The sequence below is a fragment of the Anabas testudineus genome, chromosome 4 (assembly GCF_900324465.2).
Source record: "Anabas testudineus chromosome 4, fAnaTes1.2, whole genome shotgun sequence".
NCBI lineage: Eukaryota > Metazoa > Chordata > Actinopteri > Anabantiformes > Anabantidae > Anabas > Anabas testudineus.
Window position 1 is genome coordinate 20,936,767 of NC_046613.1, and position 21,493 is coordinate 20,958,259.

Below are 21,493 nucleotides of genomic sequence, written 5' to 3' on the forward strand. Positions count from 1 at the left end.
TATTCATCTAAGGAAATTACTGTTTAGGGAGTCATACAAGCAAATTTATGAATGTAGAATTATTAGGTCACATGTTTTGTCATAATATTCCAATTTAATCACACACAAAAATAATCATTATTTGTACAATTCTTCATTCAAATACAAAACTAGTTGTAATATTTCTTCCTTCCACATTTGACATTTGCAGAAATGTCATACTTTTTAAACCTACAGCCTAAATGATGTTCCATCTTATACGTTTGTACTCCAAATGCACAGCGCGATTGGTGACGATGCTTCAACTTAAGTTAGTTCTAACATAATATTTGAAATCAATCCACTCTGCTCAGCCAGCCTCCCTGCTCTGCTGCACTCTACTGCGCTCTGCCACACTCTACCCAGTGCCTCAGGTAATGATCATGATTTTTCCCTAAAATGCATTAAAAGCTAAAGTCACGTTCAGCACTTTCACTGACTAACTTGTAAAGTAAAGTACATTTACCGCTTGATGCCTGAAACACACTCACAAAATGCTGGATATACAAAACTTGAATTATACAGTGTTGTGTGCTTGAGTTTGCCACAATATGGTTCTTTATGGATCCATCATATTACATTTTACATCCACAGAGTGACACTTCTGCTGTGCTGTTTCTCCTCTAGAGGTAAAAAAACATAAAAACATGTTCAGCTGAGCTAACGGCTGGTGATGGCTGAATGATGTTCATTTTTACTCTGTGACTTTCTTTTTATTTTTCTAATACTTATTGTTGGCTTTGACTTGCTCTGTTGGGACCTTGTGCCATAGATTACTCAATCCTGTTGGCCTTAATTACACCTGCTACCTCTCTGAAATTCACACCTTGTGATGTTACATTGAAATGTTTAAACCCATTAATCCTTTAGTACCATTACCTTGATCTTTTTGTTTGCTCGTTCATTTTACCACTCCCTGTAAAGTGTTTCTTCTCCTCACTGGGTCAGGTTGTATTTGTTGCATGGCAACATTAACTTGGTGAACATCCTAAGAGGAAGCAACTATTGAGGCGTGAGTGATTTAATGACACAACTCATATTTTGTTGGCAGTGCACCAGGCTGTCACCTCGCTGCATGACATCCTGTTACCTGCAGGGCACCATCTCATACTCACATTGTCTCTCTGGGGTGCAGTGGAGTGTGTATGTCTGAATTCCTATTTCTATGTGGATACAGCTGTAATGAAACTATTCTCTCAACATCCATGCTCCACTGAGACAAACAGGCACACACGAGTTCGTATCAATGCTTTCCGTGACCATCAATGACTATACGCTATTACTAGCAATAACCCTAACGTTATAATAGCTGGAATGAACAGCAGCAATATGGCTTTAATGTAGTGGTGGACACTGGTCAGCATGAGAAAAAACATAACGCCGGCCACGACAAGTCTCAACAACTTGCTGCTTATGGGACAGAACATGCTGACCCATGTCCACCACAACATTAAAAGCACCAGGTGCGTTTAATCTTGTGGCTGTACAGCATATACCCATATGAACTTCATATTAACCTGTGTTTATCAGGTTTTAAACATAGCGATGAAAAAAGCCACTTTCCCATAAGTCTAGTGTTCACATTCCTAATTAGTGTTAAGGATTAGGCTGATCGCATGTTATTGTTATTTTTAGCTATATTCAGGACAAAACACCAGTTCCCATGTTTTTAGTTTCACAGGTATTTGTTCACCAAGCAGCATATTAGAACTTTGTCTCGATGACGGCACCAAATTTATTACAAATCATTCCAATGTGGCTATGAATGTCTAAACCAAATGTCACTGCAATCCAGCCAGTATTTGCTGATACATTTTATCGGTAGGATTGCTGTGCATAATAGTGCTGGAGGAAAAATGGTGGCTTCAGCATAATAAGTAAGAAAATCAACTGAGAACTACTATCTATTGCCTATTGTTTTTACTGAATCTACAGAGCCGGGAATCCTGCCATGGGGATATAATGAGCATCATTGTAATTTTCAGCTACACTCACAGGATACAGTAGGGACGAGGTGAGGAAGAGATGCAATGTGTTGCCTGAAATAGTCGAGCTCTCTAAATGTACAGACGTGCGACCTATGTTTTATAGCATATCTATGCTTGGCTCTGTAAACAAGAGCTGCTCAAAATAGGACCTGTGGGCAAAAACAGCTCAATCCGAGATTCCCGAAAAAGGACCTGTGTCAAAGTGTAAAATGTTCTGTTTCTCATTTATTTTATTTAAATTTGACAACTTATCAACTTAGTTTCTTGGAAAAAGGGGCCTTTGTTGGCTCCAACCCCTACCCTCTGGATACGCAGGCACTCACCATGTCTCATCTTGACTACTGCAGTGCCCTACTAACACGACTACCAACGTGTGCAATCAGATGTCTCCAGATGAACCAAACTGCAGCAGCAAGCATGTCTCATTTTCCAACACACCATTGTTCATATCTTAACCTGGTATTAAACAACAAACAACAAGTAAATGGAGACAAATTATAACTTATAGTATGTACTTATATGGCCATATGGAACTGGGAGTCAGACTATGGACCATGGACGAGTGCTCCTCTAACTAAGTCACTGTCACCCTAAAATGTCAGCTACAGAAAGGCACTACCCATAAGTCTGTTATGAGCCTTTATTTCTACACGTTTATACAGGCTGTGGAAGTTCGTCTTATAAGGAGACTGGACATTTTGTTTCATTTCATTTATTTAACCCCATTAAAGTTGTGTCCATTGTCTTGTCCTGTTAGCAACTAGAGTCATTTTACTTTGTATTGGGTCATTTGTTTGTCCCATGCAGTTAAATCTCTATAAATCTGCTTAGAAATCATAAAAATATAAAATACTTCAGACACACAGTCAGACACGATGCACTTTTAGTTGTCTCTTATTGCAAGTTTGAACTGCTAATGACTGACTGAGTATAGTTTTCCAAATGTCCAGTTGGACCTAAATAAAGACCGAACACCAGCACCAACTTGTAGCTGATCTCACCTCCTAGAGAGTCTTAATTTCCCGATGTCTTTAATGTTTCATTATGTTATTTCCCAAATTGGCCTACGTATAAGTTGGTGTTTGGACAAGCAGCTTGTCCTGTTGGGGAAAAAAGGGGACAAGCGTCAGATCTACTCTTACTTTAGAGTAAGTGTGCAGTGATTCTTGAACATTTCACACATCTGTTACTCTACATGTTTGCAAACAAGCCTAGAAAATCTCTACTTACTTACTTTTTCCATTCGTGTCGTCTGTTTTCTAAAAGTAGACCACTTCATTGTTGCACATCTTATTGTGAAAACAAAACTTCTATACACTTTTATTAAAAAGCTCAAGGCCCTCTAACCTTGGCTGCTGCTGTTGCCAGGCAACAAACCCAGCTGCCGATGTTACACCTTGAACCTTTTAGATTCACTCTTTAAGAGGTTTGGAAGTGGAAGCTGAAGGCTCCGAGGTTGAAGCTGACGTTTTACCATCTTCTAAGGCCACCCGGAAAACCGAGAAGATCGAGAGACAGAGAGATGACTTAATGACTAACTGAGTGACTGGCTGGCCCGCTTCCTGTTTTCTCACAGACTGTTGTTAAACTCAGTCAATCTTGGAGAATCCCAGTGCTGCCATCTGGGATTAGCTGGAGCTTTGTCCTGGCACTGCCAACTGGCACAGATGGCATAAGGATACTCTGATTTGTTAGAGTTGAGTAAAGTAGAGAGGAGGTAGAGCTGAACGTCCGCACTTATGTTTAGTTCTCAAATGTTGGAGGTTGATCAAACCCACGACACCTTAGACCTACGGGTACAGAAGAGGTCGAGAGGAGTTAGAAATCTTTATTTATTTATGTATTTCATGCCATGGTTATAGCACCATTGTCATGTAGCTGTGCTTCTGATGTTGTCACGACCTCCTATACTACTGGACCATGGTTAGCAGTGCAGCATTATAGCACGTGGCAGGATTGTCTACACTGTTTGAATTTGAGTATCGTTTGAAACAAATATCCTCACTGACATGGATGGAACTCTTACTGTTGCTTTACATGCAACTGATAATTGATTATTTGATAATTAATTGATAATAGATTTTTGCTGAGTGCTATTTTGCAGCCGCAGTGTGATCTGTTGGCTTCTGGACAGATTTGCTGAAGGAACTGTGGGTGAAGTGTTGTCCTCAAGAGCCCCATAGCAGTGATAGTCAGGGTAGAGGCACCACTGTCACCTTCCCTGCACAAATTCAACCTGAAGTGTTGGACTTCAACCTGCTGCACCCTGCTTGCAATCTTTGCCCCATATCCACAACAGTTATAGTATATTGGACAATTTTGCATCTTATAATTTATATCCAGCTCCAGCTCTCAGTACCAATGAAGGACGTAGAGTGGCCCAATACTTAGTGTAAGGGGGTAGTAGTTGGGGTGATTGGCACATTAAATTAGAGTTTACCTATAACCTGTTTTGGGAAGTAACTAGTTACATGTAATTAAAACCAAAACATAAAAAACATATAAAAATATATAGTTAAAAAAATAACTACATTAATTAATGTGCAGTTAAAAAAGCAATTTCTATCTGCACATCAGCACTAACACTGACATAGTATAATGCAAATACCATTTCAATTGTCAATACAATGAGGACAGTGACAGTGCATTCAATATTTAGCAGTGTGCATCAATGCATTTGAAGAAGCTGATGTGAATGTTTGTCTGTAGCAGTTTACATTTACTTCTCACTTGAGATATGATCAAAATGTGCAGTTTGTCTAGAGCTGCCCAAACTTGTGCATGTTGTATGCAGCATTACTGTAGGTCACATTAAGCAAAACAAAACCCTGTGAAGACGCCCAGCACCCATAAGTATACAAAACCTCCTCTTTTCACATGGTTTGAGCTATTTCTGTCCACAGGAGAAACATTTTTCCTCACAGGAAAAGATAGAAGCAGCCTGGCAACAGTCTCATGGACAAGCTCCATTAAGAGAGAGAGTGTGTGTGTGTGTGTGTGTGTGTGCGTGTGTCACAATGAGATAAAAAAGACGACTTCCATTTTTTTATCCCCTCACACACAAACTTCCGCGCACAATTTGGCTTAGAACACACCTACGCGCACGCGCAAACGCACCTACTCTGGCGTCCTCTTTCCATCTTCATCCCCCCTCCTCACCCTCTCTCCCTCTCTCTCTCTCTCTCTCTCTCTACGGGGGATGGATGGGAGGAGACGCTCCTGCTGAATGTGTTTTCCCTGCAGCGGGATTTTCGGTAAGGGAGAAGAAGAAGAAGAAGAAGAAGGAGACGGAGGAGGAGAAGGGCACCGCTCTGCGCGTCGGGCACGGATCCGTTCCTGGTGTGATTTTTGGAGCCGCACGCTGACATTTCTCTCCCCGGTGTGTCCGCATCTTGGCTGGGTGGTTTTTTTTTTTTACATGGAGGCGGAGCGAGGCATCTGACTGAAGGCGGTGTGTGAGCGTGTGTAACCGACTTGGATTTAAAACCTCACCGAATGATCCTGAAATGAGTCACACTACTCGGGTTAATGCGCTCAGGTCATCCGTCGTGCGGCCCCGGGGGCAGCTGGTAGCGCGGGTACCTGTCCTGGTTTCACACCGGCTCGGTTCGTCCCGGTAGGCTGATCCCGTCCGGTGCTGCGGTGTTCTCAGGAGCCACTGAGTGATTTGAATCCTATTTCTTTATTTATTTATTGGTAAAACGGATCCGCCACCAGCAGCCTGACAGATGGATAACTACTCTACTTTACAACGTAAGGACACATACCTGCTGCAGTATGTCTGTGGTTGGCATCCTTTAAATCACTATCAGTTAATAACCACTGTGTGTGACCTTATTGCACAAATTCACATTTATGTATCCGCAATGTCCCATTAATGTGCTGTCATATGCATCATATGTACTGTATACACACAGGACTTCCATGATCATCCATGTTTGAGTGCACGTCTATCATGCCTACTGTTTGCAGCATCATTGAAATCATAAAGCAACAAGACCTGGCAGAGGATCATTTATATGATAATCCAAATAGTGCCCTCATCCTTTCATAAACCCTCATCCAAGGGCCTTTCATGCTTTGTGATGAGCTAATGAAACATCCATGACTGGAGAGAAAGCGAGGTGTGTGTGTGTGTGTGTGTGTGTGGATGATATATGATGCAGTGTCATATACCCTCCTGCCCTGACATGTAGCCTGAAGCGGTGATAGCATGAAGCTACCATGACAGAACACACACACTAATAGTCCAGTTATTATTAGTCTTTCTCACCCATTCTTCAGCCATATCAGTCTGTCATGCTTGTTACAGGCGTAAAGACAAAGGCTTGTTAAGCATCTGGCTAAATGGTTTATTGCAGCTGTTATACACCTGTACAGGGTTAAGTAGTTTTATTTCCAGGTTTATCATTTGTCGGGTTATGTGCTCTCTTTTATTATCCTGTTGTATTCTTAGGCTACAGCACATATATAGTGCGCCTTTCTGACTTGCACAGCACCAAAAGCAACATTCAACAAAGGGCTACTTCTAATCAAAGGGAATATTTAATTACAATCTTCAATGCAACATATTTCAAAGCCTCTCTCTCTGTTCTTCCTAAGATGGGTTCTATTAATACATTTTCTCTTCAGCAGGGTTTTTGCAGTCATTACTAATAGCCTTATTTTGTATAATTTTGCAAACAGACAATTGTGTGTTTTCAATATAGCTCTCTGTCTTTGACCACCGATCTGACACATAATCCTCCAAAAATCTAAAATTTATAATTTGCCGTCTTGTTCTTTGTGTAGTTTGTGTATTTTCTTATCTTTCTGTTGGTAGAAATACACAATTTACTAGCTACTCTTTGGAGACCCCAAAGTGATTTCTGAGACTGTGCTTTCCACCAAAATCTTACGACAGTATTAGATGACTTGTTCACCTATATTTACTTAAGTACCTTTTTTCTCTTTTAATCATTTGCATTATTATTTTATACTTCCACTCCTCAACATTTTAGGACCCACGTCTTGTTTCTTGTGCTCTTGCTTGGTTATTGCATTACATTTATCCATGTAGTTATTTTGCCAGGTTTTTGAACACAACATAGGATTAATTTTTCTAAAACCAGGAGCAATGTGCAGTGACAAGAATATCCTCTTATGAGGTCATTGTGTTTCATTAAGTTTTACACTCATGTCAGCTTGTGTTACTTCTCATTATTCTTGTTTCAGCATACAGACACCGACAGAGACAGGCTTTTCTAATTGTGCTTTTCAAACTTAGAGTAAATTTGCTGATAAAACCTCAGACTTTTAATGAAGCTAATGATCTGAATACTGGCTTTTGTCTCTTTTGGGGCAAGTATTTTATTTTCAAAATCAAATCAATTACTGCTTGATCGAGAAAACATTTAGCGGATTCAATAGGTAATGAAAATAATAGTTGATGTTATTATTTATTGTTGTATTGTAGGGTTTTGGCATAGAGAGGCTGAGAAACCAAAGCGCACATTGGTGCCAGTAGTGATGCTAACTGCTAACACTAGTGATGATATACTGTGTACTGTATGTATTTTTAAACAGCTGCATCAGACTCAAACCAGCCATCATCTGCTTTCCCCTTCACATACTGTACCCTTTTTAGTCTAACTATAGATTCGCTCATGCAAGTCTAAATTAAGCAGCTCCAGCATTGAGTGTAAAGTACAAGGCTTCAGATCCAAGACACAATAAATGCATCAACATTTCCTATGCAGAGAGCAAACTTGCATGGAGCTAGAGGAGGAATGTTGGCTCAGACTCTCTCTGCTGCTCCACTACTGCTCAGAGAGGACACTGCTGTTCCTGCTGCTGATGCTGCTGGTTGCCTAGTGACTGTATCCATGGAACCGGCTCCCATCGTCATGGTGATAGGCCAAGGGAGAGAGACCCAGTGAGGGAAGGAGGACAGATACCAGTACATCCGCAGTGTGTTTTATGATGAGGCTGGATTGTGATTTTATCGCGGATGATGATTATGGTCTCTATGTGACCTTGTCATGATGGCCTTTGACAGAACATCTTTTTGACTGAGCTTTGATGCTTCAAATGAGGCAGCGGCATAAAGATATGTTATTTTAAAGTTATGACTGCTGGAGAAATATTGAGTTGATGGATGGACAGAGGAGAAGAGTCAAGCTGTCGAATTAAGATATGATGATTAACTAATGAAGCTAGTTTGATGACTGGTCACCTGGCACTCTGTAAACTAGTGATTAGGATTATTTAACTATTTAATTTTTACTTTTCATAACCTAAATAGTTACCTGTTTGTTCAAAGTAAAAATTGAAACGTAGGTGTTTGTTGCTGTGAATGGTTTGTGACTCGAACACAGCCTGAACAAAGCTGCAGATGTTTTTTAGTCACCTTTAAAAACCCACATGGAGTGAATTTTAGATTTTGGATGGGGTATGACTTTAAGCAGTGCTCAACTTTTAAGCCTAAAATACACTACTGCCTCAGTTTTGTTGCATTTTCTGAAAAGCACAGAAATCCGTGTCAGGGAACCTTTGCAGTATTTTAGAGAACACGAGAAGAGTAGAGGAGGAAGGGAGTGAGGAGGAACAGACAGAAACATTATCCTCTTCGTCACGGCACATTCTGTATTGTAGGTTCACACGGGCTGCTGGAAACTGTTCCAAACTGGTCGCTCAGAGGATAAATTTATCTCATTTGTTTTGTTCATTTAACTGGTTTAATGTGATTTTATTCTTTACTGAGAGTGTGAGGACAGATTTGTATGGTAGCGTCAATGCTGTCCACTCTCAGTGACGGCGTTGCCATGGTTGCATCATGCACATTGTTCCCTCCAGGGTGACATAATTTTTTGGCTCAACGTACAGATGGATCCTGCTTCTGTACAGTTTTAAAGAAGTGTGAAATATTTAATGTTATTTCTGCCATTTTTCATTTGGATGTTTTACTTAAAAGTGCTACTGAGTAGAAACAGGCATATTTGCTTAAATTGAGCAATGTAAAGACAGCGGTGTTTTAAGAAGAGAACAACTACAGATTTGACATAGTAAGCAGAAAATTGCACAAGTACAGAATTACCTGTTTTCTCTTATTTGTTTTCTCACGTTAACACAAAAACGGGACAAAAAGGTTGTTTTCTGTGGCCAAAACTAGACCCTACAGCTCAAAACGCCTGCTCCAGCAGTGTCATGTGATGCCACAGGGGTCCAAGATGCACAGCTGTGGCTCACCAGGCTGCATCTTTCTTGTGATACAGTGAAGGGACAGGTCGTAGAGCTTCTGGTTTTTGTCTGTGTCAACAAATAATCTCCTCTCATCTATTGTGACAGCTACAAGAACACTAAAGACGGCGACCTGTCACTGACAAGGAGCAAGTGAATCCTGAGTGTTGCGGCTGTAGCAGTATCGTGTGAGATAATGCAGCCTCTCGGGGGTGTGGAAAAAAAGGCAGCATAGCCACATATGTAGCTCAGTGTCCAGATACACAGAAAACAAAGGTTTGATATTTGTATGCTGATATTAACAGTTTGGCAAAAGCCATAGGTACATGTGCAGTTGTTAAACAACCTGGCGGGACTGTAGCAAAGTGTTTCACACTATACTGTGTGTGTGTGTGTGTGTGTGTGTGCGTGCGTGCGTGCGGATAGCTGAGTCTTTCACACTTGCCCAGTGTGTCATACGGTTTGACCCTGTGTTTCTGCTGAATCTGCTCTGTTTTGTGTGTGTGTGCACCTGTGTGCTTGTGTTGCTCATGTTGTGGGATATAAATCTGTTCTGTCACTGGAGAGATTCACCTTTTCTCCTGCTGGGGACATAAAGCGAGTCCTTGTTAGCTTAATCGTTAAATATTAGGTTTGGGACTATGTTTAAAATTAGGATAATTGTCTCTGATGTACTGTATGTGGCAATATAAGGTACTATGGACTGATGGTAACACAACTGTCTGTGTGTGTGTGTGTGTGTGTGTGTGTGAGTGTGTGCACATGTGCAGTTGTATTTGCCTCCATATATTTTTTATGTTTTCTTAAACAAGCTTTATTTCTCAATAAAAAGTCAAAGTGCAGAAACATCACTTCATTAGAAGTTTGGGTTTTGGTTCATAGCTTTGCAATAACTTCCCACTACAAGAGCTTCAAATGATATAAAAAAGTGAGTACTACATCTGACATCTGTATGAAATAGTCGACCTTCACAACACATGAGCCAAGTACAAACTGATTCGGTTATTCCTGGAAGGAATGTGAAGTGTGACAGCGTCAGGAGGAGGAGGCTGCTGAACTGTCTGCATCCTGCGGTGGTTTATCCATGTGTTGTGGTGGATGATGATGATGGGACAAAGAGCCTCTGGTCAGAAGAGAGTTTGAATATGAGCAGCAGGGAGAAAATGAGCAGGCTTCTGTTGGAGCCTCTGAAATCATCCATTGGAGATTCACTGTGTAACATGGAGGTGATTGAATCTCTAATAAAAATGGACATTTCAGTGTAATAAAAATAACCACAACTACCAATGAGATGAAGTAAACGTAGATGATTGCAGTGAACATTTAATTACAATTAGCAACAGCTACAGTTTTCATTCTCATTTAAAAAAAATATTGTGACTCAGATCAACTGAGAAACTTTTAAGAAACAGAACATTAAAGTGAACAGACTGACTAAAAGGCGCAGAATAAGAATGGGTGTGAAGTAGAGTGATCTCTCTGAGTCGACAGCATCTGTCTCCTGCTCTGTCTGTATCAGTGCCGCTGTCATTGGCTATCGGACATGAAGACACAGAGATATGGGTTGTGTCACTGTTCATTCGGTTTTGCTGCTTTTTGACGTTGTATTATGTCAATAAGACGGCGTTTTCTCTCTTGTCGCCATCTCTCCATTTGTATGTGTAAATTCTTCCTTATTGGAGACATCTGGTATTTTTTATAATTGTAAATCTTATAAATAAAAGCCTGTCTGTGGCTCTCAGTCCCCACACGTGTTCGAGCCTGAGGACATAAATCTATTTAAACTAGCCATACATATAGTTTTACTTTTCAGAAAAAGCTAAATCCCTTTCTTAAACCACAGCGAACGTTATTTATATTTAAATATATATTATAGCTTAGCAAAATATTTCTCAAACAGGAGTAATGAGTGCTAGTTGGGAACTATTTCCAGCTGCAGAGTTGGTGCACTGGTGACTATTTCCAGCAGCAGGACAGCGTATTTGGGCCTGACTCAAAATAAACTACAGTGTGTTTGTACATGTTAATGGAGGAATGTGTCACCCAGTGTAGCACGGTGCCTCATTAGTGTGTTTTTAATAGTTTTTGGACTTAAACAGAGCTCTGAAGTATAAATGAGACGTGGGTTACACTGCATACAAGATTAATTCTTGTTGGTTTTAGTCTTGTGGGATTTGTTGATAATACAAATAGAAAACATAACCTGACTGTTTTTTAGTAACTTATAATATCTGACCAATAGTAACTTTTATTAGTTTGGCTATAAATAATGTTTGTTACACAGTCATTTTCTGCAAATTGACGTCAAAGCCAATTTATACGATGGTTGGTCACTATAGGAGAACAGGATTCTTTCATCACAGTAAAGACAATCAGGATGAGACGTGGAGACTTGGTGCGCTATTGATCACTGCTTTTGCATCGCAGAACACTTTGCATTTTTCTGCTCTGTGTGACCGCCCTGAAACTTAAACTTAAACAAAACCCAACATTGTCTTGTCAGATAAAGTGAATGCCTCATTCTAAAATAATTCTCAGAGTGGACTTAGATAAATGAGATTATGATGTTATTGCAGTATTAAAACGTGATGGTATTTATCATTTAGGTGAAAAAGCTGTGTCACAATATATTACGTAGTACGTAACAGAAGCAGAACAGCGGCCAGCACGATGGGGTTCAGTTAGAATTTAGAAGTTCATTCATACAGTAGTTTATTTACAGTTGTTACAGAGTCAGTTATATTTTTGCAGTACTTGCATATTGTAGTCATTTAGTGCATATGATAATTAAAAATAGGATAATAAGTTTAAACAGTTCAAAATTGTTTTGCATTTTGTGACTATTTTTTCCAGTCACATTAGTACGACCATGCACGCAAACCTTCATTACTACAGTTACAAACAACATTACACAAACATGAGATGCTGTGAAAAAACATGTTTTTAGAAAACTATTTGAATGTAGCTCAGAGGAATGGTTGTGTCCATTCACGAGCTTATCTCTGTCATGAGAAGTGGTTTGGTGATTTTGTTTGACAGTATTTTTCCTTTACATTTGAGCAAAATCCCCAGGCTCACTGTAGGCACTGATGTGTGGAGAATGTTAATAGACCACTGCGCTACACGTGACTGAGGGGAGACCTCAGACCAGAATGTGTGTGTGCTCAGGATATTGTGTCAATTTAGACTCTAGTGAATGCCCATCCAGGCATGTGTATATGTGTGCACTGAGTGTGCAGAGCCGCTTGTGACTCTATGACTCTGTGTGTACATGCATGACTTGTTTTATTCTGACGCACCTTCAGAGTGGGGTTTGAGGGTTGTGAAGATCGTGTCATTATCATTTTTGTGAGGGTCAGTTTTAGTTTTGAAACCATCATAGTGAGCACATCTGCATTGTGAGGACACTCTGGCTGATCCTCACTGTTTGAAGGTTACGACGAAAACACATTTATTGTCTTGACCCTGAAAAAGTGACTTCATCGAGTTCTTCCTGTGGTTCTAGTTTAAGGAGTAGATGTAAATGAATGTTATTGACTTGCTCTATGCCTTCCTCATTTTAAAATACCTCCTCTGGATGACAACTGGAGGACTTCACTTCTGTGTCTGAAGTCACTGTGAGTTTTAGCTGCATTACACTGGGACATAATCTTTCCCTAAATGGAAAAAGTGCAGTGATTGATCAGACATTTTGGTAGAAAATAAATATAATAGTGTTCTTTGAACATCTTACTGGTACAATGAACAATATTAAGTGTGAACAGTCCCGTCTTTAGAAGTTGTTGATCAGTGTGTGCAGTCTGAAGTTGCCTTAAGTTGTAGTCTAACACAATAAATTCTCCCTTTGTGAAGGTTTAAAGGTTCAGTTTTTGGTTGACAGAGGTGTTGATTCAAGCATTATAGTCATTTTGGAGGATGCAGTTTGTGCTGATGTTAGGTTAGCAGGCTACCCCACATATTCATATCATTTTACTTCAGTTGATTAAGAAGTATGAACCACAAATAAGGAAGTTAAACCATTCGAGCTAGAAAGACAGAGAGATGACGAGAGGTAGGGGAGTGGGGGAGTGACAAATAGCAAGTACAGACTGTGTGTGTGTGTGTGTGTCTGTGTTTCCACAGCTCATTTGTGGCATTGACGTATTGTTGCTTTTTGTATGCTAGAACATTTGCAACTTAAGTGTGAAGTTTCAGAGTTAATGTTACAGTAATGCTGCAGTAACAAACATACCCCTCGTTCCTCATTAGTTTTAACACACGACGTGTTCCTCTGAAGCGCAGTGAATCGTGATGGTGAAATTTTATGGAGCCCAGGTATGTGGGAGTGAAGTGTCTCACCCTTGACTGACTGGTCTGAATTTGCCTTGTGATGCCCACAACGCCGTGGCAGCGGCGTCGTGTCAAATCGTTTTCCACAGTGGCTTTGTGTCGTGACTAGTGGGCTTCACACTGATGTATTTGCTGCCTCTTCACTCTGACTGCTCTCCTCCTGTCTCCTCTGTCCAGACACTGAAGGTGTCTGTTGTTACTCTGCTCTGCAACAAGCTCTGTCTGCTTGGTACTGATCATTACCGATGGGGACATGTGGTCATAGGAAAGATTGTCGTGATGATTCAGGTGAAACAGTTTTTACATACTAGGAGTAAGAAGTTACGTGTGCTTCTACTAATAATTGCAGACGTAACATGTGTAGAGCATACATTGTTAAGTTTTGAGCTCCTAGCAGACAAATTAATGTCCAGTGTTTATTGTTATCAGCATCAGGGTGGTCCGTACAAATAGGAAATGAGAGCTCAACGCCCCCTGCATACAATTTCAATCCCTTGTGTGTGTGGATTAAAGAGAAGGCACTACATAATATAATATGCAAACAGTTGAAAACAGTTAACATAACATGCACTAATTTGTTCATCTGGTGGTTTTCAGTGCTTACAGTGCACCAACAACTTGGCTGGATACACTGCACTGAGCATTTTAACAGAACCACAGTGCAGTCTGAGACTGTTGCACCAGAAAAGCTTCAGTTTTATCATATCTGTTTCCTGAATTGGCATCCTGGCTACTGTGCTTTGGACTGCTGCCTTTTTATTCTCTATGATGCATTAGATGTGAGCTACTTGCATCAGTAGGTAGGCAGTTTCTGTTGCACCTTGGCATGTTGCAGCAGTATTAATGCAATACACTGTAAGTGTTCAGTTAAAGAGAACAGGCTGTTAGAGTCTGAGATAGTGTTGCTTCATTTTAGCATTGTAGTGTCCTTTATTTTTGTTTAGTGTTTCAGAGCATATTTCTACTATTTAAATGTTCTAAAAAGTTAAGTACGGTAGCTTTAATGAAGTGACTGAAAGAAATATCAGTATACTGGTGCAGAATTACAAAATGTTATAATAATGATGACGTTCTTTATTTATGCACAGCTGCCAGCCAATATTGGGGCTACTATAGGGTTTCTTATCCAAGAACACTGAGACATGTGGCCAGGAGGGACTGGGAATCGACCACTAACCCTGAGGTTCAACAACCGATATACCAACTGAGCTACTGCCTCCCAGTGGGTGTTGAAATGATTTCCATTCCCAATCCATTGTTCTCACCTGACGTAGTTATTCAGGAGTGTTGCAGAAAGCTTGTCAAAATGCTGCCCCCAGCCAGGGCTTTTTAATTAGTGTTTTATGGTAATTTTGGACACTTGAGTCCTCTGGTTACCATGACAACTGCTCACAGTGCAAAGCATTAGGGATTAAAGTTGAGTAAAGTGTTTATGCAAATGGATGTTGTCATGCACTGTGAAGAAAACATTCAAGGCAGTGAAAACATGTGTGGAGTCTGTTTTAAGAAAGACTGTGCTATGACTGAGAGGTCACAGGTTCAATTGCTGCAATAGACAGTGTGCATCAGTGTGGAAGTGGCCTTGAGCAAGAGAGTAACCCTGGCCCGATCGCTTCAAGGATAAAAGTGTAGGCTGAAAGCTGAAGGATAACAGTGCATAGACGAAAAGCTACAGCATATTATTTATTTTCATTTAGAGAGTGGCAGAAAGGGGAAGAAGAAGAGGGGACGGGGAGGATAGAGGTGTGACAGAGGCAGCAGCAGGTGATAGATGGAGTGGACGCATGAATAGAGAGCCAGACAGTCATGCACAGCCATCAGGTAGTAGTAGAAAAAAAAAAGGGAAAGAGATTGACTCCCGGCCAGAGAGAGAGAGAGCGAGAGAGAAAGAGGGAGAGAGAGTGGGATGACAGAAAGATAGAGAGGTTGTTCCAGATAGCAGCAGGTCTCACAGTGTGTACAGAGTGAGTTTTTCAGGTGAAGGTGAACTGTTCTCTTGCATTCAGGACTATGTGTGTTCTGTATTCATTACAGTGGAAAGAAAGAAGACGGTAGGAAGAGAAAACTGGAAGCTACATCGCATCTGGGACAACCATCTGTGGAGGGTTGAGATCTTATTCCTACATTATTGTGCTGCGCTAATCAATAATTTTATTAATAAATTTACCATAAAGATACTGTTTTGATAAAGCAGACCTAAACAGCGATCATCCAACTCTGCAGCTCCTTTGTGCCCTTTGTATCATTGAGCTCCTTGTTTTGGTTTTGAAGCCCACAACTTTGCTGTTTTGGTTCTGTCTCGCCACTCTTAGCAGCATCATTTCCAGATGCAGCAGGTGGCATTGACAAACTGAGTGTAGGTACCCAGCTCTGAACTGCAGAACTGCAACTGAGAGACAAATGCAGTGACCTGCTGATGAACACAGTGGAGCATCTAACAACTAAAGAGCCAAATTAGAGGCTCATTATTTCAACTTGGTGCATCTAAAGAGAACTGAACCGTATCAGCCTTATATGAGATAGTATGCTTATGAGTTTCCAATTTGTTCCACTTCCAGTCGAGTCAACACAGAAACTAAAAATAATAATAAAGGAATGAATATTTATAAAGAAGCAAAACCTTCAACCATACACTTGGCAAGTAGCTGTACCAGAAAGTAGTGTTCCATTTTTTTTAGATTGTATTTTTGGATAAATTTAGCGAGTACAGAAGTAAGTGAAGCTAAAAGACATGTTGCTGTAATAGTAGAGACTGTACACTGCAATAGTGTGTGTGTGTGTGTTTGTCTTCACTTTTCTCTCCCTCTGGCTCTGAGTTTTGGGCGAGCTGCTGGGACACCAGCATGGCAAGGTGACCTTAGATAAATAACACTGAAGAAGCACACAGATGCCCAAACATACGCAGAGCTGCACTCTCACAGACTGCTATTGACATCAAGATGTGAAATGTAAAAACCTCAGTGTCCGTTTCCTCTGTTTAAGACGTAAGTTCTTTGTTGTTTGTTTTTTATATATATAATAAATATTCATTCAGAACCAGTCGGCAACAAATTGGGTAGTCGGTGTAAACAAACATCGTCCATTTTCAGCAGTGATGCTGTTGGAAGTTCTGTCAAGTCTCTGCAGTGAGCTGTTTGTGTGATAGTATGACTGACTTTCTGCAAAACTTGAAACAGCAATAGACACTGAAAATTCAGAGGACTAGGAAACGCAAACCTACTACTCATGCATTTTTATCTATTATTCATAGCTGAAAATTGATAGCTGGCTGAAATGGTTGATCGTCAGACTGCCGTGATTGACTGACTATTATCACTCTGTTAAAACTTCACTTGCTTGTCTGTGATTATGAGAAAACAGACTTTAGTTTTGCAAAGTTTACTGTTTTATCGTTTCATTTACTGTTTCTCGTTTTCGAACTGATGATGCAGAGCGGAGACCGCAGTCTGTTTATGTTTCCAGTGAATCACCTCCTGGAATTTTAAAATGGATTTAGATCAAGATGCGCCTGTTCAGAGGAAACAAAAAGTACTGTGCTCGCATTAAGATGGCTTCCCTTTTTGTCTCCTGGTAGGGGGTGGGATGGAGGAAGAGAGCGAGAAAGAAAAAGTTAAATACAGAGACAGATGGAGGAAGAGCTGAGAAAGAGAGAGAGCGAGAGAGAGAGAGAGAGAGAGAGAGAGAGAGAGAAGCCTGAAAGGGAAAAAGGAGAAGACAGAAAGAGGAGCTGTGCCGGGGCGTCTCAGGCAGAACTGGGCCACTGAGCACAACCCTGGAAGAACAGAGAAGGGAAAAAATAAAAGGCTGGCCTGGAAACAGGGCAGAGATGGAGAGAAACTGATACATGACAGAAGGAAAGGAGGGAGAGGAGAGGCTCTCACAAAGTCATTACTCTGTGAGCTTCACAGATTCTGAGGAACAGTTGGACGAATCGAATGAAGCCTTCAGCTAAAATTTGAAGTCAGTCGGTCTGGTAATGTTTGTGAACAGCCAGCTGACTGTCGTTGATAATGGCATCACTCCACTTTAACACATTTAAGCTCTGATTTTTAAAGGGTCTTTACGTGAGATAATGATCAATAGAAATGATATAAGACGACATACATGTTGAAATGTTCCTTTAATTAAAGACACTTTGGAACCAACTTCTTGTAAACATCTTCTGTAGTGTAAAGTTAGTAGGTACATGAGTTTATTTGTTATTGTAAGGAGCATAATTGCAAATTCACAGTGTTTTGCGTACATACAATGTAACCTCCAGTTTGTTTGACGACAGCATTATTAAACTGTTTCTATCATTTGGTTTCAGGCACTCACAGTCTCACACACAAACTTTAAAGAAAACCACAATATGTCTCTCACCTTAAACAAACTGCTTTTCCTGTCTAAACCTAAGCTGTGGTTTCATATCCTCCATCTATTCCACCTTCACCTCTCATCTAAAACACACTGGTTCTGACTGACTGCCTTGGAGAAGCAGACTTATAGATTGTGGGAAGTCATTAGGTCACCTGTGGGTTGTTGTTCCACCTTGTGTCACGTGTGCCGTTAGACAACAACGTCTTTCAGGTGAGAGGTGATCAGAGGTTTTCTCTGATAAAGAGCAGTGTTCAAGGTGACATTATGAATTTCTTTAGATTTCTCAAAAATGGTGTTCAGTAAGTTCCTTTGCTGATCAGCTGATCAGTTTTCTGCTGGTCAGCTAATTGACAGATTTATTATTATCTGACATATGGACGTGTTAAAAATCGCTGCAGTAGCCTAGATATGTTTCTGTCTAGTAACATGACTCTCTCTCCTGTTTCTTGCTCTGTGTCACGCAGCCCTTCCCTGTCTGGCTGCTTGTTTATCTGTCTGTATGATGCACTATTTATACATCCCACTGTTTTCTCTGTCTAACTTTCACTCGGTCGTTTATTGACATTTGTCACAGGGAGAGTAGAGCTGATCCTAAGCTTTTTCAGCACAGAGTGAGAGCAGGTACCGTTGTCATTTGGAAACATCTTTCCAGGTCCTTGTGAGATAGTTGAGGTAACACAGGATTGACCCACTTGGTTAATTTGTGTATTTGTTCATTCATGCATCTAAGCATAATTGATTCTCACATTTTGGGTGCAGGTGAATTGTCAGCTGTTCTGGGTTTTGTTGTGCCGGCTGATTGTTATTTTTAGTGTCAGTGATGTGTGGGTCAATGAGTCTTACAGACATGCCACCTGGAGCCACAGTGGCAGGCAGATTGGACAAGCTGAGAGCGTGAAAACGCCCAGACCGTGATTCAACGTCATTGTTTAAGAATTCACTGTCACTGGAGAAAAATAAGCATATTTTATTTGATCAAATGTTTAAACTGACTTTTGGTCACATTTTCCTGACACTGACATTTTGTAATAGTGAGAATAATGCAGGTGCATGGTTCCCCAACCTTAACCAGATGGTTTTATTTACTCAGCATTGATTGCATGTTTGTCTGCCCTGCAAAACAGATAACTTCCTTATTGCTCTGCCTGTGGTTTCATCAATTTCCTCCCTGATTATGTCCTTATTATACATCCTTAGTCCTTGTTAATGTGACATGTACCCAGAGGACATCCCAGATTGCAACGACTGTGAAGTTACAAAACACCTTGAATGGCAGATTTAACATCCATTATCAAAATCCATAACCCCTCTTCAAAATATAGCTGTACTTTACAAATCTACATTTACATGTGAATACCTCTTGATAAAACATTAATGTTGCATATTTCTACTGATCTCTGTTTATTAAGAAGCTGGATTTTCTCAGGGGACAGAAATGTAAATGATTACAGCTCCGAACAAAAGACAAATCTGTGTGTTTGTATGCATGCGCAGGTAACTGCTGTTAATTGTTATTCAATGAATGTTAAAAAGAAGGAACAACCTGTCCCTGGCTGTTATTTAGCTAACTGCCTCCCACATACAGTCTCACAACACTGCTGACACACACCTCACGGATTTGCTTGACTATGTGGAGCACTGTGGATGTGAAACAGGATCTTGCATTTTCACTTTCTGTCACTGCTTCAAGTAAACTAGTAAACGAGTCTGCATGTGTGCCAGTTATTGTCACTGGCATTTTGCTATGGGTGTTTTTTTCATGTGCTTGTGAGTGCTAGTGTGGGACTGTTTCATTGTGAGTGCAGAAGCCGGGGGGTGAACTCTGCAGTGTGCAGCATTCACACTTTTAGAAAGAAGGAAACATGGAGAAGTTGCTTTAAAGGTCTTGTTCAGGTGCTGCGAAGATGTCTGATATATTTGAGTCTCTGTAAAGCGTCACCAAATGTGGAGCGATCGCCCACTGAGTGCAGCATGTTCTGTTTTATGACAGAGAAAGAGAGAGATAGAATGAGTAAAAATACACCCAGCTCTTGGGAGACGGTCTCTATGGCAGCGGTTACTATGGTGATGGCAGTGCTGCACGTGAAGTGATGACTGTGATGGGACCCCCGGGATTTCACCCTCTCGAACTGCTGGAGGAGAGATGCACACAAACTTGAATGAAGAGAGAGGGAAAGAGACCACTTGAGGTGAAATTCAGGAGGATGATACCGAGCTGGCACTTCTGGAAAGTAACTACAGAGAATTGACAGCAGTACAGATATATTACAAATAAATATATCAGCATGTAAATCGTATATGCAGAACTTTTAAAATGTGATTTTTTTATTATAGATCAAATCTTTACACCATAATGTTTTTTAAAAATAAATGTACAGATTATAAATATATAAAACACTTGATTAGATATAATATTCTTAAACCTAGTTACAACCTTGACCAAAACCAAAGACAGCAGAAATCGAAATCAAAAACAATTATAATTAACCCAACAGTCCATATCACACATTTTCACTTAACTTTACTTTTACTGTACCTTATGCATGTGTAAATAGGTCTGCACTGACAAAGGGCTTTTCTACCTTACTGGTACTTAAAGTGCTTTACACTACTTCTCATTCATTTATTCACACAGTCACAGATTCCACTCATACAGCTGACCTGACTCACTAGTGTGTGACTGCAACTCGGGGTGCAGTGTGTTGCCCGAGGACACTTTGACATATAACAGGTGGAGCGGGAATCGAACCACGAACCCACGTGGATGCCCGCTCTACCACGGCTGTGCCTCAGGAGGTACAGTGATCGTGTGTGTGTGGGTGGCTGCATGTGTATGTAGTATGTGTGGGCAAGTGTGTGTTACAATAACAGTCCTTGCAACATTTCTCACTACTCGTACTGTAAATCTGTTTTGTTCCCTCATTGTACTCGTACAGTACAGAACAAAGCTTAATTATTTAAGTGTGTGTGTGTGTGTGTGTTGGGAGCTTGCACATGTAGCATTGCCGCTGCAGAGTCGGTCTGCTCTGGGATGCTGTTTCCATAGCAGCAGAAAGAGCCAACACAGCCAACCACGCTCACTTCCTAGTTTCACCTTATTGGTGCCGGCATGCTCTGACACTCTTCCTACTTTTTTTTTGGTTACTAGCTTCAGATGTCCAGGAGTCTGGACAGGAGTGGATGCACTTCAGTATCCTTGTTATATTCATTCATTAAGACAGGATCAACCCACCAGAGTACAGCAATTACAAAGAAACAGTAAATTAGGGCAAAGATTTTCAAAGTAAGCTGAATTTTCTTCCCTAAGTCATGATATTAATAATGGCTCTTTTAAACCCAAATGCTGGTGTACTGTGATAAAGTGCAGCATCTTTTTGTAATTTGTGTCATAGTTTTATATTTTAGTGTGAAACCCACAATTCTAAATTTGAGGAAACACCATAGTTTGAGCACCTCCTCTCTGTTCTGTTCTTGTTCTTTGCTGATTTAATTGTGGTCTCTGGATGAGTTTATATAATGAAGGTATCAAAGTCACCTTGTGGTTCATGTAAGCAATCTCCTATTTACTTTTAATATTTGTC

The 21,493-nt window shown here is 40.5% G+C and overlaps 1 protein-coding gene across 6 annotated transcripts in view; it reads left to right on the forward strand.

Moving 5' to 3' along the window:
* The window catches only part of lrrc7 (leucine rich repeat containing 7), a 90,920-nt gene that overhangs the window by 30,073 nt on the left and 39,354 nt on the right, over positions 1–21,493 (forward strand). For 5 of the 6 annotated variants that reach the window (XM_026344757.1, XM_026344760.1, XM_026344758.1 and 2 more), the window contains exon 1: positions 5,486–5,759. The exons of the other annotated variant lie outside the window; for it this stretch is intronic. In XM_026344757.1, coding sequence (XP_026200542.1) covers positions 5,735–5,759 — 25 coding nt within the window. In that variant the 5' untranslated portion in view covers positions 5,486–5,734. Of the gene's footprint in view, positions 1–5,485; positions 5,760–21,493 lie in introns of those variants that run through there. 6 annotated transcript variants of the gene reach the window in all.